General features: G+C 35.1%; 1 protein-coding gene across 14 annotated transcripts in view; it reads left to right on the top strand.

Moving 5' to 3' along the window:
• Window positions 1–17262, top strand: part of HERC1 (HECT and RLD domain containing E3 ubiquitin protein ligase family member 1) — a 105973-nt gene that overhangs the window by 24408 nt on the left and 64303 nt on the right. For 10 of the 14 annotated variants that reach the window (XM_072869743.1, XM_072869753.1, XM_072869745.1 and 7 more), the window contains exons 5-19: window positions 254–565; window positions 1255–1351; window positions 2950–3114; window positions 4555–4682; window positions 5560–5704; window positions 5799–5970; window positions 7191–7325; window positions 9098–9263; window positions 9821–9946; window positions 11208–11429; window positions 12670–12822; window positions 13007–13139; window positions 13632–13823; window positions 14280–14501; window positions 15422–15595. In XM_072869743.1, coding sequence (XP_072725844.1) covers window positions 254–565; window positions 1255–1351; window positions 2950–3114; window positions 4555–4682; window positions 5560–5704; window positions 5799–5970; window positions 7191–7325; window positions 9098–9263; window positions 9821–9946; window positions 11208–11429; window positions 12670–12822; window positions 13007–13139; window positions 13632–13823; window positions 14280–14501; window positions 15422–15595 — 2542 coding nt within the window. The remainder of the gene's footprint in view (window positions 1–253; window positions 566–1254; window positions 1352–2949; window positions 3115–4554; window positions 4683–5559; window positions 5705–5798; window positions 5971–7190; window positions 7326–9097; window positions 9264–9820; window positions 9947–11207; window positions 11430–12669; window positions 12823–13006; window positions 13140–13631; window positions 13824–14279; window positions 14502–15421; window positions 15596–17262) is intronic. The other 4 variants (XM_072869755.1, XM_072869749.1, XM_072869750.1 and 1 more) reach the window with 1 other exon arrangement.

The raw sequence follows: 17262 nt of genomic DNA, 5'->3' as shown, positions 1-17262 counted from the left end.
TGAGTATTGGAGATCTGAAGGCAGCCCAAGTTCTGTAGTCTGTAGAAGAGATGCAAATAAAATAGATTATTCACTATGTACATCCTTTACCTCAAGAAAACAGATTTACTCATACAATATTGTTCAAGAATTTGAATTTTACTGCTGTAATCCAAATTCTCCTTTATTTTTACATTATGTTATATGAAAAGGTTATGTAAAGATACATTTATCTAATCTTTCTTTTTTACTATTTTAACCTTTTTGTTTATAGATTGAAGCTGGACAATATTGTACTTTTGTTATTTCTACGGATGGTTCTGTTAGAGCCTGTGGTAAAGGCAGCTATGGGAGACTAGGACTGGGTGACTCCAATAATCAGTCCACGTTGAAAAAATTGACTTTTGAGCCTCATAGGTCTATTAAAAAAGTGTCATCTTCAAAAGGATCTGATGGTCACACTTTAGCATTTACAACAGAAGGGGAAGTCTTCAGCTGGGGTGATGGTGACTATGGAAAACTGGGACACGGAAATAGTTCAACTCAGAAATATCCCAAACTTATTCAGGGTCCTCTGCAAGGAAAGGTATGTTGTGTATAGTAGAACACGTATTTTTGTTCTGTTCAGTTGTGATATTGTGTAAAATTTGAAATATATAAAATTTTAAGAAAAAGTTCTGCGTTTTATCTAAACTTCTCTTTGAAGCTGGGTCTGCTTTCAGTAAAGCACTAAAAATTATGGTTGCCTTTAGGCATGTGATTTGGACAATGGCATTGTCTTCTCATAGTCTTAAGAGTAAGACTTGCTCATGTGCTTTTGCTGAACTGTGGTGACATTCCAGGAGATGGTTGCTTTTGTTAGCTGTAACATTAGGACTTTTCATGTACAACTTTTTAGTGGCTTCATTTGAAAAGTGGCTTTGTATTGTCCTACGAGGCCTTCTCTTCCTTATCTGTCTATGTTTTGGCCAGTGTTTTAAACATCCACTGATGCTTCTTTTTGCTGCTGTAAGACTAGGAGATCGTTATGTTAAATTTGCATGATAAATAAACCATGACCAGTTTTATATATAAACTTGTCTCTTTGTGTACTGATTTCCACTTATCAAATGCTAAATAGAAAAGCTTGCAAAGATTAATTTATGCGTGTACTTGCTCCACACAAGTGAACAGTCGGTTTATGTAGACTGCTTCTGAAACTTGACTTTCATAAGCTTTCAAACTTCCTATTCAATTTGTATAAAAACTTGATTTTTATTTTTGCATGTAATGTAGGTTGTTGTATGTGTATCAGCTGGATACAGACATAGTGCTGCTGTTACAGAAGATGGAGAGCTATATACATGGGGAGAAGGAGACTTTGGAAGATTAGGTAATTTTAAAATTTCATGAAATGCTGTTGGAAGAATTCCTGTGTCTGGTAATGATGCTATACATGTATATGCCTTGTTCTCTTATTGTCCCCTCTAAATACACATACATATGCACAGATGTATACAGGTGTGTGTATATAGGTGACTGTATTAAAACTAGTACAGAGACTCTTAAAAGATTTTAATGCAGTTAATTTTACAAAGATTCAATTTTTAAAATTTTTATTTTCAGGAAAAGTTGCCTTTATTCATTCATAAGACTAGATATGATTGCCACTGCCACTTAAATGTAAACAGTAGACATTTTAAATAAACTGGAATTCTAGATAAACATGATCTAGTGATGGTAGGATGGTCAGTCATGAATACCTAGCTAATAATATCAAGAGTCTGATTCTAATGTGATACTAATGAAGATACTTGACATTAAGTTTGCCAGAATGGCCTAGTGTCATTTTACCTTAATATGTCTAAAAAGTTAAATTTAACTGAAGTGAAAAACACAGTATTTCTATTTGCTAAAAGTTCACTTATCTGTTTCATCATTTTTTGCTGTACAACTGTTATGCCTAGTATGAAATCACCCTTCTTGAGCAGGTTCAGTTGAACCAACAGATTTTGCATAGAAAATTGCTTCAAGTTGGGCTTTAGTTCCCTTCTGCTGTCTTTGCTTTGAAAGTCATGATCGCCAAGTAAGGGGGTGAAAAGAAGTAACTGACAGGGGCAGAAGACAAGGACAGTGTTTTACAACTTAAACTGTCACAGTTTTTCAAGGTAATCAGTAGCAGCGCTGAGCCTATCCCTGCTGTCAAGAAAAGAACACTGGGTTTGAGGTTTAACCTACAATTTTGGGGGGAATTGTGGAAATGTTCTAATTGAGTATTAGGTTAATGTAGGGGTTTTATGTGCTTTGGGGAGCTTGGAGTGTGCAATGATGAGTTCCAGTGTGCAGCTAAAAAGTAGCATTTAATTAGGTCATAGTAACTTGTTCACCTTTAATCAGTTATGGATACCGTGTAGTATTTTTTCCCTCTGTTCCCCATTTTTTTTCCGTATCTGCAGAATTTCTGTAGTTCATTAGACATGCAACTCATGCTTATTATGAAGTAGATGATACTGTAAGGTATTGGGCTTCTGCAGAAAGGACCAGTTAGAATTGTGACTGAAACTAACTAGTTTGCTGGTTTTATTTGTCTGTGCAGTATATACGCTTGTATTGACAGTAGTAAGAGTATGCCCTTATTTTAGCTTCCTCATGCTGTTCAGGCTACCTGCTGTCCAGTATTAGGTAGTATAGCTAGTATCAACCAGTATTAAAGGCACTTGTACTAGTAATTCTTTTTATTTCTTTCAAACTAGATAGAAAATAGTCTTATGGTTTAGTGGCAGCAAGGTATGAACAAGTGTTCTGGAGTACGCCTTATAAAAATGAAATGTTTGTTAACCTTACTACAGATCTCTTCCAAACCTTACTACAAATCTTTCCAAAAAGTGGGCAGAAATTGTCATTTGTGGTAATTATAATGTATATGGGTTTTGCAAAATCTTACTGAAATTACAGACCATAAACAGAGCTTAAATCTTCACCAAAAAAAAGTATTTTTCTTTTTTTCCTTAGGTCATGGTGACAGCAACAGCCGCAACATTCCAACTTTAGTAAAAGATATTAGCAATGTAGGAGAGGTTTCCTGTGGCAGTTCACACACAATAGCTCTGTCCAAAGATGGGAGAACAGTATGGTCATTTGGAGGAGGAGATAATGGTAGGTAAAACTAACATTTTGGTAGTAATTTTAATCTTATTCCATCTACCTCTTAGCCTCAGTACTCCTTGTGGTTTGCTGGGGTTTTTTTTGTCATTTGGTAGCTGTGCAAGGAAAGGATTTTAGTGAAATCTAAATACAGTATTTGAAGTTTAACTGCAAGATTATAGACTTTAAAAACAGATTATCAGAAGGAAGAGAGGTTTCACAGAGCACAAAGCTCAATGAATGCATAAACAATTCTGGAAAAAATGCTTTGCTGATAACTTTCAAATAAACTCACTTATTTGATATGGCAACAACTGTATTCATGTACTAGAAACTGTTGCATTTAAACTGCCTCTTGAAGAAACATCTCCCATCTCAAAAATGGCGGGCTTCTAAGCTTCATTGCCGGTAGATGCTTTGTCAAAGACAGAATCATTCATTTTCTACTATTACTGTATTTACCTAAATTTGGTTATGCTGCTAGATAAAAATTAAAACTCAGATTAAAATGGCTGTATTATTGCATATATAAAATGCAGACTACAGAAATCTCATAATCAAATTGGTGGTTAATAGAACTGTGTAGGAATTTGAATTTCATTCGAGAACTAGCTCTGATGTGCGCATATAGAATTGTTCCTGCTCCTCTGTCTCCCTCTTTCTTTAATTTCTGTTGAAAAATCAGTTTTTAACAGGACAGGCATCTTAACCTTCACAAAGTATTGGAGTTTGCTCTTCTTTTTCAGTAAATTATAAACAATTTGGCTTTTGGATATTAATAACGTGGTACTGAAATATTGTTGTAGGAAGGCTAAAACAACATGAATCAAAGCATAACCTTTGTAGAATGATGAGTCTTTGTAATTTATTTCACATTTGATTTTGTTTTTTCTCCTTCCTTTTGAGGAATGTTTTTCTGTCAACACACTGACATGGTCTAGTGACAGTCCTTGTTTTTGAGGTCATTGATTGAAAATGGTGAAGTTGTGGAGACGAATAGCTGTTTTCAAGAGAAACTTAAAGGAGGAATAAAGGAATAAAAATATTAATATTTACAGAAATGCACACGGCCATTAGGAAAAAAAATGCAGAAAAGTTGGGGTTTTTTCAAGTCACTTTATAAAGTAGGAGAGGGAAAATTTTTTTTGCCAAATATGAAAGGGTTTAGTGCTTGGAAAGGCTTTAGTAATTAAACAGCAGGCAATGAATAGTATAGATATATGGAATTAATATTTCAATTTTTAAATACACTATAATAAATATATGTTTCCTGAAGTCTGTAATTACTGCAATTGAAAGAGAATAGGTTTTATAAAAATTGTAATATGTTTTAATTTTAAAAATATGCTCTTGACATTTTTGGAAATCCAAGAAGAATTCTTTTGGGGTACTTCTAATTGTCGTAATTTATGTATTGAAAATACCTTCCACTTGTGTTTCCTTCTTTTGTAGGCAAACTTGGTCATGGTGATACAAATAGAGTATATAAACCTAAAGTTATAGAAGCCTTGCAAGGAATGTTTATTCGAAAAGTTTGTGCTGGGAGTCAGTCTTCACTTGCCTTGACATCAACAGGGCAGGTAGGCAAAAATAAGTTCTCACTCAAATGATGAAAGTTGGTGAAGATGGGGTGGGTTCATTATTTCAGCATTAATTATTTTGACTGTTGAGAAAATATTTAACTAGTGCTTAAATATCACTAAAGTTCTTGATTAGAGATTGAAGTACTGAGATCCTAATGTGCTAGAGTAATTCAAAATGTGCTGAAGAGTCATGTAAAAGTACACTTTTCAAGAGTCTTGCTTAGCCACAGAAAATGAATTATTTTTAGGTTAATAAACGTAACCAGTGCAAAACCAAATTGGATTCAGGAAGCAAAGTGGGTTCTGGAAGCAAAAAGCAGTGAAATGCTTGTAATCTTTAATGCATTAACCAATTCATGTGGTTAAGTGATTTAATAGTTTTTTAAAATGTTTGTGTATTTTAGAATATACGTGTTAACTGGAAGTTTTATTTCTAATCTGAAAAACCTCAGGAGAGCTTGGAGATAAATGTTTAGGTCATAAATGAGGGCCCTTACTGGCATGATGTATATACATGCAATACAATAAGCATTTCTACACATGTAACCTAACTGACCCCTGGCCTTCACCCCACTGTGGTTCAACGGCAGTGGGTTTTTAAAGTATGGATTAGGAGTGTTGAAGTTTACTGTAGCAGTTTCTTTTCTTGCAACAGCCTCCCGATTGATGTGCTCTGTGGCCAGTGATCTGAGTGGTTGGGGGGAAGAAATAGAGATTATACGAAATGTACGTTAGAGTCATGAAAGTACTGTGCATGTTTTGTTGAAAGCATAATTGCAGTTGTTGTGCAAGTGGTTATCTGGTATTTTGTTTGTTCGTGGTCACCAATAATACACATTTAAGATGCTGATATTTTGTGGTTTGTTGGCCCTAGGTTTATGCATGGGGCTGCGGTGCATGCCTTGGCTGTGGCTCTTCAGAAGCAACTGCTCTCAGACCCAAGCTTATTGAAGAACTGGCTGCCACAAGAATAGTTGATATTTCGATTGGTGACAGTCACTGTTTGGCACTTTCTCATGGTAAAAAGAATAAGGTGTAAAAATACATAATGCTCCTCTTGGTCAAAAGCAATTGTATCTCAGGTTTTGTTTTCTGCTTTATTTATGTTTATAGATAATGAAGTTTATGCTTGGGGTAACAATTCAATGGGACAGTGTGGTCAGGGAAACTCTACTGGTCCCATTACTAAACCGAAGAAAGTAAGTGGTTTAGATGGAGTTGCAATTCAACAAATTTCAGCAGGAACATCCCATAGCCTTGCCTGGACAGCTCTTCCAAGGGACAGGTAACAGTGACATTGGGGGACAAATATAATTTTTTTTTTTAATACAAGTCCACTTTGGGATACATACAACTCTTTCCTGAAGGCGTTAACCACGTCATGCGTTTTGAGTATTCTGCTTGTAATGTTTTGGACTGGAGAGTCTTTTCTTCTCTCTTCCTCTCTCTCCTTCTCTTTCTCTTCCTCTCTTTCCTCCTCTTTTTTCTTTTTAAGCTGGTAAAGGTTACAAGTGTAAATATAGCAACACCAAGGATTTGGATATATATAGATCTATATATATATCTTCTATATCTATATATATTTATATAGATATATATATATATCTTCTTTGTATATGAAGATTTCTTACTTGCTGTTAGACAAAAATTACCTCTGTTTACTAAAAATCAACAAATTAGGCAGTGGGAGGAGACACAACTCACTGTTGTTTATTTTGTGCTTCTGACAGGATTTTTTTTTATGACTTAGGCAGTTTCCTTTAGTGTAACAAGGAGTAGACTAAGCACAAGTGGACTTTGGGAAATGGGAAAGTTTAGACAAATTACTGACGTGGATTTAAACATCTTAACAAATTTCTGGATGGTTACATGTTAACCTAAACTAAAAACAGGTACCTGTATAAATAGTTTGGTTATTAATATACAATAACTGAAATAATATTTTGTTACCCCAAAGGCACGAGCAAGTGGTTGAAGTGAACTGGTAGATTTTTATATGGACTAACACAAAGGAATAGAAAAACTTAATATTTGGAAGATAATTCAGGAAGAATTTCAAATGCCCTGTTTTAAAGGGAGCTATCTTAGAAAAATCAACTAAGAAAATAATGAGACTCAAATAATACTAAGTGGTACTATCCCTTTTGGATTCTCCCTACATTGTATCAAAGTCTCTTTATAATCCGGCATTTGTACTAAAAACAGCTTTGTGAGTACTGGTCAGCTTTTGCACAAATCAGATTAAATACATATGGCTTTATATTTATGGCATTGTAGGTGTTTTTGTTCATAAATGAAGAGTGTTTGGTTTGTAAAGCCCTTTACAGAAAAGAGAGCAGAAAATACCTTCAAGGTTCAGGAAGCTAGTCTGCCTCAATCATATTAGTTTGTTGTAAGAAAAAAAATTGGTTCAGTTAAGCGTGTACTCAGCCTACTTAAACTGTTAATTTATTAAAGCAGTTGGAATATTTTCAGTGGTTAACTTATTTTAATGTTTGATTCCAGGCAAGTTGTGGCATGGCACAGACCCTATTGCGTAGACCTTGAAGAAAGTACCTTTTCACATCTTCGTTGTTTTCTTGAGCACTACTGTGACAAAATTAACAGTGAAATACCACCTCTTCCTTTTCCTTCATCAAGGTATATGCATGCGTATGCATGTTAATAGATTTTTTATAAATTTTTTTTCTTTACAGCAGTGGTGCATGGCTTAGTCCTGGTTAGTCTTTTCTTTACAAGCGTATAGTCTGGTTTATTTGCTCTTTCAGGTGCTATTTGTTTGTATAACACAGGAGCTTTTCAGTGCCTCGAATGTAGCAGGATCTTTTGTCTGGAATCTGTTTTAATTGTGCACTGAATTAAATATTTTCTTTCGGAGTTATCCTTTAAAACACATTTTTCTATATAGCTGAAATGCATTTACTATTTCTGTACATTGTTTCTGCTTTGCAAGTTCTTTCTCCTGTAACCAGTTTGAGTGGATGCTTACTGACTAATCTACTGATAAGCTTAGGCAAAAAAACCCTTTTCAAGTGATAATCCATCAGTCCATACATTCAGTTATTGACTAACACATGTGTGATGCTCAGACCAGGAGATGTTTAGTTGCCATTGGGTTTTGGGTTGGGAGCAATTCTCTGATAAAACCCAGTTTATATCTAAGGAATTAGGATATTTTTCTACAAGCGTTTTTAGCATGTGAGAGTGGGCTATTTCCTTCTTGCAGCTCAAGGTCTCTGATCACCTCTGGAGAAACAGGAATCATTCAGAATGCATGAAAGATTTTTTTTAAAGGTCATGTATGACTCTGTTGTTCAGGTTGTGTCAAATAGCATAACTGTTTTCCATCTGAATGAACAAAATGGAGAAAGCAGTTCAGTTTTTCAGGAATTGATTTGCCTATGAAACTTTGTAATGAGGCATAGTATTACAGTTACAGCAGTTTGCTTCTGATACAGACAGAGGCTAGTAGTGGACAAACTGGGATATTTCATGATCAGTTCCATGTGGGTTGTTATATTTTACTTTTATTTTGGTTTTTTTTTAAGATAAGATATTCCATTACTTTTGAAGATGCAAGCTGCTTCTCACAAACATGAGATTCATAGACATGAAATGTCACTTAGGTTTGAAATTTATATGCAAGAAGCATTTTCCTTGCTTTGGATTTGCCTTTATGCATTTCCACAAACTTGTCTTTTCTGGAAGGTACTCCAGAAAATGAAATGCAACGAAACTAAGCCTGTCTTGATGGTGCCATGTTGGTGTCGTGCCTCTTGACAAATCATCAGTAATTGTTATTACAGCTTCCAGATTTGAGTCTTTTCACCAAAGGTGACATTTTAAATGTATTGCTATAAAATATAAAAGCATGAATGTTTCCCCACTGATGTTTGTGAAAAACACTATAAATATCAAAGATCCTTCTGAATCTTTTTTCCTTGCTACGAAGTTTTTCAAAAGTTTTCTTTTTTAAGAAGACTAGAAATTAACATTCTGACTTTATATTTTTAATCCAATTGTTGTACTCCTAAATCTTCCGAGATAAGATTACATTTATTACTTCTTAAAAGGTTTATTTTTTTCCTTTATGTGAGGAATATGTTTGTCTGTCTATTTGTGTATTTTGGAATGATTTTGCCTCCTAATTCATGGGACTACTTTTCTAAACTGAATGCCTCTTGGAACCATTGTTCACAAAGACACTTTTCTCTATTCTGGTTTTGGTTTTTATTCTTTTAAGCAGATTGGCAGTAGGTTTTCATAGGAGTTTCTTTAAAGTCCCGGTTGTAATTTACTTATCTTTCGGGTATGCAAAATCAAATGAGAGTTAAAAGCTTCATGCACAAATAAGTGAAAGGGTGTAAGGCTAATAATTGGAGAGATTAACAGGGATGTATTTCTTTTTACAGAGAACATCACAATTTTCTTAAATTGTGTTTAAAGCTGCTTTCTAATCATCTTGCGCTTGCACTGGCTGGAGGTGTAGCTACTAGCATTCTTGGCCGGCAAGCTGGTCCTCTTCGAAATTTGTTGTTTAGACTGATGGACTCTTCTGTCCCTGATGAAATTCAGGAAGTAAGTAATGCTTTTTTGTTTACATGTGAAAATTCTACTACTCTCTTTTCTTTCTTTCTGTATCTGTGTAATTAGAGATTTCTCTGACTTTCTGAACTTGGTGCTCTGATGAACATGATTCTGACTTACCAGTTTTACTCACTAAAGTTAAAAAATGTAGTCACCATCACTGTTTTATGATCTGAAAGCAGAGGAGAATGTTTGCATGAGAATTTCAGAAAGCTGCTTTTATTTTGTAGCAATTTAATTATTATTGCTTGTAATAATGAGCTTGAAATGTTAATGTTGTGGATTGAGTAACTAACTAACGTGAGTAACTTCTCCTAAGATGGCACTCGTACAGGAAATAGCAACTTAGAAATAATTTTTTATTGTTTTGACAATATGTTGGTCTCCTTTCACTCCATCTGTGTACTGCAATATTTGCATCACAGAAGAAAAGATTAATGTGCTATTGTGCAATAGAATTCTAATATTAAATGAAATTAAGTGGTTATATTGTGTGCTACCCCGTGCCGCCCCCCCCAAAAAAGTATTTTCTGCTACTCTAATTTTAGGTCGTAATTGAGACACTGTCAGTAGGAGCAACTATGCTACTTCCTCCACTGCGAGAGAGAATGGAATTGCTACATTCTCTTCTACCCCAAGGTCCTGATAGATGGGAAAGCTTATCAAAAGGACAGGTAAGGTCAAGTAAAGATATGCCGTGCTTTGAAAGCAGGTGTGGTTTGGTTTTTGGGTTTTTTTGCTAGAACATTTTGAACAGTGAGGTGAGCCTCATTTGCAAAGTGCAAGCACATTATTAGTGAGATGCAGTGCAAAGCCCAACTTAACAAAATCTGTAGCCTGGCTAAATCAGAGTCTAGTGAGGTAAGGAGCACTACATGTTTTCTCAGGTGAAGATTGACTACAGAGAGGTTAGGAATTGTTGTGTTAGAGTATCTAGATAAGTTTAAAGGTTAGATATTTTTGAATACTATCATGATTTAACAAGTCTTGGTAACAGAAAATTAACTATTTTCTGGGAAGAATACTTGTATAATGCTTTTCATACATGGATTTCACCCTACTTTGCAAAGATGACTGGGATGTTCCTTTTTTTTATTTTTCTTTCTTGAATGTAAAGAACAGGAAGTAGTGCAGGTTAGGAGACTTGCCCAGTATCCTACAAATGGAAGGAAAGAAATTCAAGGAACATCTGTTCCTGTCCTTGAGGGCAGTAGGAACTAAAGCTTCAGCAGTAGTGTCAGGTTAAAAAATATGAGAAACTGTTATTCAGTTCTGTACACATAGGATCCTGGTCAAATCCTTTATTTTATGAACTGTGGAATAGACTGGTTTACACTGATACTGAAACTATGAAGAAGAATATTCTGATTCTAATTTTCTAAAGATTCTGAAGATTAGTACCAGTACAAACTAAAACCCCTGACAATTACTAGGGTAGAGCAAGTTTAGGATTTTCAGGAATCATAACCAGCAACAGTGGGGAACAATACTGAAATTGAAGGTCATTACTCGGCATCTGCCACCTCCCAGACTCCCTTGGTCTAATGTACGCTTGCCCTGCTTTTTACCCTTTTCCTTTATGTATAGATTAGAATAATACCACACACACACACACACACACACACACCCCCCCAATAATCAGATAACTAGAACAAGCTGGAGAAAGCATTTGGTTCAATATCTAATCTCTCTCTTAATCTCAGATTTTTACTAGGTATGGTCATATAACTCAGTATATTTATCTGTTTTCTAATAGTACAAATCTGCAAAAAAACCTCCCTGTTTGGATTTTTTTGGTAAAGTCCTCCAGCTTATTTTCTCGTCTCAGTAGAATATTTTTATTGCATAACTATGCCTGATGCTTTTTTCTTCTTAGCTCATTATTTTATCTTCATTAACAAGGAGTGTTTCTTGTGTCTAAACATTTTTCTTTAGAGAATGCAATTGGATATTATTCTGACAAGCTTGCAGGATCACACCCATGTAGCTTCCCTGCTTGGCTATAGCTCACCATCTGATGCTACAGAAACTTCCTCATTATGTATCAGCTATGGAAATCTCTCTGATCAAACATATGCTGTCCAGGCCAGTCATCCGGATACTCATCTAGCTGAAATTTTAATGAAGACTCTTCTAAGAAATTTGGGATTTTATACAGTATGTATAGGCCTTGTATTTGTTTGTTTATTTTTTATATGGTAATGAATTTTGAGTACTTAGAAGGGTCAAAAGTTTTTCCCCACTTTCAGAAAATGATGCTGGTTTTGTTTAACTAAAGTAACATTGCCATATGTATTTGTCCTGAGGAGGACTAATATCAGTTAAATAATCTCTAGCATTATGGTTCTAATGTTATTATAGTGGTATTTATTGTTTAACTTGGTTTACATAAATGTAGATGGTTTCATAGCAGACTAAAGTATTTTATTGCTCTTACTTTGGCTTCAAAATTTTTTGGAAGATAGAATGTAACACATCAAGTAAGTAGATTGTGTGGAACCCTTTTTGTCAGAATAGTCGCAGCCATCAGAGAAAGATAGGCAGACACCAGGAACGTGAATCTGTTTAACTAACTTCATTAGGGTAACTGCCTTATAATAGTTCAGCAAGTACAGGTCAGCCATCTTATTATACATAGTATGTCAAACAGATTGTTGTTCTTAGCTGTGTAATGGTAGAGGCTGATGAAAAGTTTAGGGGAGCATAAAAGCAAGTAACTGACTCTCTCACCTTTTTATTCAACTATCCAGTTAAATGTAACAGCAAAAGAAACCAGAGATTTTTACTTTTTTGGCATAGTATCACTATTTCCTGAGTGTGAGGGTTGGTAGTTTTTTGTTCTTTTCTCTAGACCTCCACCAGTCATCTAGATAGAGCAATCTACTTTGAATTTTCTACTTGAAACTATCTCATTTTTTTCAGTAGAATTCAGAATGAAATCAAGCAGCCATCTACCTTCTGCTCCTTTTATTGCCATCCTAGATAATGCAAGGAAGGATTCTAATCTGAAACATTTTATGTATCAGCCTGCAATAAATTCTAAAGGGTTATTACTTATTTTAACATATTGTGATTTGAGGGTCAGGGTGGGGAGTGAGTTCTTTCATCCAGTTACCCTTGGTGAGTTGAAAGAAAAATATTTCTGCATCAGAAAATACCCTTTTTAGAATAGAAATGTTTGCTTGACAGCTATCACAATCACTGCTGTGACATTCTAAACGATTGTAGTTTCAACTTTGGTTATCCCATGATCCACCTGACATTATCTGATTTCTTTGATAATCATAGGTACACATGGTAGAGGTTAAAAAAGCTTATTTTTAAGGTGATATTAAAGTATTACAGCATTTGAAGACAGAGTTAATTGTTCTTTTTTTTCCCCTTTTTGTCTTAATAGGACCAAGCCTTTGGAGAACTGGAAAAAAACAGTGATAAATTTTTACTAGGCACATCATCATCAGAAAACAGCCAACCTGCTCATCTTCATGAGCTTTTGTGTTCACTGCAGAAACAGTTGCTGGCTTATTGCCACATCAACAGTGTTAGTGAGGTGTGTGTCCTTATTTCTATCATTTAGAGGGGAAAAATTAATTCAATATGCATAAGCACCAGAATGTTGTAAGATTCCTGTTGAAAATCTTCTGAGTAGGTAAAAGCTAAACTGATTTAAATAATGAACCCCTTAAATACATGTACAGAATTATTCTTATGTTTGGTTGTTTGTTTCCTTCTAGCATTCCAGCAGTGTGGCACTGCTTCACAAACACCTTCAGCTTTTATTGCCTCATGCTACAGATATCTATTCCCGTTCTGCAACACTGCTTAAGGAAAGCTCTTGGAATGGTAGTGTTGGGGAAAAACTGAGAGGTAAATGTTCATGGAAAAATCAGTAAGGATGGCACCGTCAGCTTAGGGCAGTTCTTGTTTGTTTAGATTTGAATAATAAAATACCTTATTTTCCCTATATCTGCATAAAGTAGACATCCCAAGCCTCCCTCAAAGGAGGAGATTAAGTGTCTACCCAAGGATAGCATCTGGTTCATGTTTTTGATAACAACATTTTGCATACAGGAGAAATACAGAATAGAGAGGATATTGTCTCTGTGCATTATTGTTTCAGTTTCGTTAGTTTTAGATTTCTCTTTTAAAAAGTACAATTTTTTTGAGATTACTGAAAAGCAAGGAAGTAAAATATGGAATGGATTAATAATTATTAAGCAACCCCTCAAATTCAACCTGTACAGTTGAGACATTTTGAGACAACTAAGATATTTTTGTGCAATTCCTTCTGACTTACTAAATTGTGCTTAGAATATAATTATGTTCTGAATTATAGTTTTGGGTTTTTTTTCTCTGTAGATGTAATTTATGTGTCGGCTGCTGGTAGTATGCTATCTCAGATTGTCAACTCATTATTGTTACTGCCAGTATCAGTAGCTCGGCCTTTGTTGAGTTACCTGCTGGATCTGTTGCCACCTTTAGATTGTCTTAATAGACTGTTACCTGCTGCAGCCCTTTTAGAAGATCAAGAATTACAGTGGCCACTTCATGGTAAGTGTAAAAGTGACTGAAATTTGTGATAGGAGGTGCTATACTTATTTGCCATTCATTGAATTTTTCATTAATATTTTTGTCAAAGATTTCTGCTTTTATTAAGTGCTGTTTCCAATTGTATTATTTATCTATGCATGTTTATCAGAACGCAAAGAAATATGTATTGGACAAAATAGGTGCTTGGGCAGAGTTTAAAAGAGCCTTCAATTCATTAAGCATGAACAGTCATACTGTGAATGGTGATGGCCTCTGCTGCTGCTGAAGTTACAATGTTAAGCAATCTATTTGTCCTAACTGCTGTTTCTTCAGTTTACAGGGTGTTGACTGAGAGGCAAGTCTGCTATTAACTGGGGAATATTAACAAGATCTGCCATTAATTTTACTAATTTTGGAATTGTTTTTAACATCTGGGCAACAGTGACTAATTTGACAATTCATTGCTAATACTTTTAGGTGGACCTGAATTAATTGATCCTGCTGGAGTGCCTTTACCACAGCCTGCCCAGTCTTGGGTATGGCTTGTTGATCTAGAGAGAACTGTAGCTTTGCTTATTGGGAGATGTCTTGGTGGCATGCTTCAAGGACCTCCAGTGTCCCCTGAGGAACAAGATACAGCCTATTGGTTGAAAACTCCGCTTTTCAGTGATGGAGTGGAAATGGATATTCCTCATTTAGGTAAGGTGTTAAATGCAAGTGTGTAATCATCATAGTGTTCAGTTTTGAAATTTCTGATGATATTAGAATAAGTCTTTGTACTTAGGGTTTGTCTTTCAGCATTTTTGTCTGTTTACATAGTAATACAAAAGGTTGGGAAATTGATATTTAAGTATATGCTGTAGTTTACAAAGGGTCTTGTAAATGCATACAGAATTTAAAAAAATCTGCAATTTCCCAGTGAAAGAATTAACACAAACTTCACTGAGTTAATTATAAATGTTTTAGTCTTAGATACCCAGATGCTTAGATGCTTAGATGCCCAACAGGCACACCAGGGGCTCCATTGTTCATATATTATTGAAAAATATTATCTTAAATTGTATTCTACTTACAAAGTGGAATTTTTATTACTTAGAAATAATACTATTAACAACAAACTTCAATCCTTCTGATCTACCAGAAGTGTTCACAGGACTCAGCATTAGTATTTCTAGTCATCCCTTCCTATCTGAATAATGCACTTGCTTCTGCTTCTCTGTGGCCTGTTCCTCTTAGTTCACATCTCCTCCTTCCTCTGATTCTGAGTAGACTACTTCAAGACTTATTTATAAGACATAGTATTTTGAAATGGGTTTGTGCCTGAAGATACAATAATTGCAAGCATATGGCTATATGGTTCAGGTAGAATTAATGATACAGAATTATGCTATTGAAGCAGAGTTGGATAATGCTTCTAAATCTTCATATGTTTTGCATAAATTGTCGCTCTAAGTAACTTTATTCCTTATCTAACATGAGTTTGTAGTCGGACAATGAGATGTCTTGATTTTTTTTTTTTAAATGAAGTGAGTGAAAGCTGTTTTATATGCTTTTAGATAGATGCATGTAATCCTCAAAATTTGTGGAGTTTAACTTTTGAAGTATTTCCCTTCTGTTAGACAAATGCATGAGCTCCTTATTAGAAGTCGCCCTATCTGGAAATGAGGAACAGAAGCCATTTGATTATAAGCTGAGACCTGAGATTTCTGTCTATGTTGATTTGGCCTTGGGTTGTACAAAAGAGCCAGCAAGGAGCCTCTGGATCAGTATGCAAGACTATGCTGTTAGTAAAGGTAAGATGTGGTTTCTGTGTGTGTGTGTGTGTTTTAAAAGCGTATTGCATGCTTCAGCTACATGCCTAGCAGAATCCCATATTTTCTTTGACAATGACTTTTAATTCTGCGACACGATAAACTTAATTTATTGTCATGTACCACGGTCTTTCTTTTGCTTTTTCTGTTACTTATTTTGATGTTGATTCCGGTGTTTGGCAAGCATGTAGTTCAACGTTCTTTTTCCCTCCAAACTGGAAAAAAGAGACTCTTGTTTGCTTACTCAGTTGTTGGTGTTTCTGTTTTCCTAGTAGAGCAGGATGAAACTTGGAATTAAAAAGAAAAATTGATGGGGAGGAGGTGGGGAAAGGCAAAGTACTTGAAAAATATGTTAGGAATAGGACAAAGGGGTAAGTCATGTTTTGTTTTTCAAGTGTCTGGGAAGCTGGCCTTAGAGTATTAATGGTTCTTCATGCTTATTGCCTAAAATCTGGGCTCCTGCTAAGCATTGTGGTTGTACTGTAACCCTCTACTGGGTCCAGAGATAATTTTCTGTAGCTCTGGCCAAGCTAGGCCAGATCAAGAAGACAGCAAATGGTATTGTGTGCATGCTGAGAGCAACACAGAGAATTTTGTTGCAGAATTCCACAGAAGCAGGAATTCCAGTAAAAAATGCTGGTTATCTGTTTGCAAAATCTGAGATGAATGGGCTAATATGTATTATTTTAGTTATGGAATTGGGTGTTTTAGAAGTTGATGTGGTTCTGCTCTGTTCACAATGCAAGCTGACTGAAAGTTGTATGGTGATGGTTAGCACAGCATCAAATGCAAAGTAATGGAACTTGCTGAGGAGCAGGTATGTTAGACTAAACTTTTATGTGGCCAGGTAAGTTTTTGTGATTTTTATACCAGTTTGCAAGGATTCATAGATAATATTTAATTGAAAAAAATATTATGAAGATATTTGTAATGAAGTGGGACAGCAATATTTTTTTTTTCCCTATGAAAAATTATGGTGCCTTGTGGAGGTTTGCTTGGCAGTTCAGTTATTTTATAGTAGAACAATATTATTTTCGTAATGGTTCTTTTTAAAGTGAGGAAAAATTATCTTGAAATTAAAAAGTCAGTTTCTGAAAATACTGGCTGAACCTTAATTTTGAGATCTGAAAATGTCTCTTGTTAATATTAACAGTGAAGCTTGTGCTTAAGCTTGTGCTTGTGTTAATAGTTGTCTTTCCTACTGGAGATAAGGCTTTTTCATCATAAGTGAGTCTGCGAAATAATTCTTGAATGTGATTTCAACCACGTGTAAAAGAGCAGAACGTCTCAAATACAGTGTGTTTCTAAACAAGTTCTGTGTTAATCTGGCTCAGTAAAGAGAAGAGCTCCGGTTCAGTGTCCTTGCTTGAAAGAGAGGTTGCACCCTAAGTTCAGCTCTTTTGAGTCTCTGGAGGCAGATTCTGTGCACACCTTTGGCCGACTGTTAGACTTCAAGTACCTTGAGCAGACCAAAACACATTTGTCTGAAGCAGTGTATTTATGAGTTGTTGATGCTAAACTTACTACTTAAGCATTAAAACTACTTCTAAATTGAAAGATTTAAATGGGTGAAGATTTTTTTTTTATGATGTCATTGAAAAGATATTTGTTTGTTGTAAACAGTAGCCAGTTTTGATGAATCCTTTCTC

The sequence above is a fragment of the Ciconia boyciana genome, chromosome 8 (genome assembly GCF_034638445.1).
Source record: "Ciconia boyciana chromosome 8, ASM3463844v1, whole genome shotgun sequence".
Classification (NCBI taxonomy): domain Eukaryota; kingdom Metazoa; phylum Chordata; class Aves; order Ciconiiformes; family Ciconiidae; genus Ciconia; species Ciconia boyciana.
The sequence above is the reverse complement of the archived record's forward strand: the minus strand, read 5'-3'. Positions and strand labels throughout refer to the sequence as shown.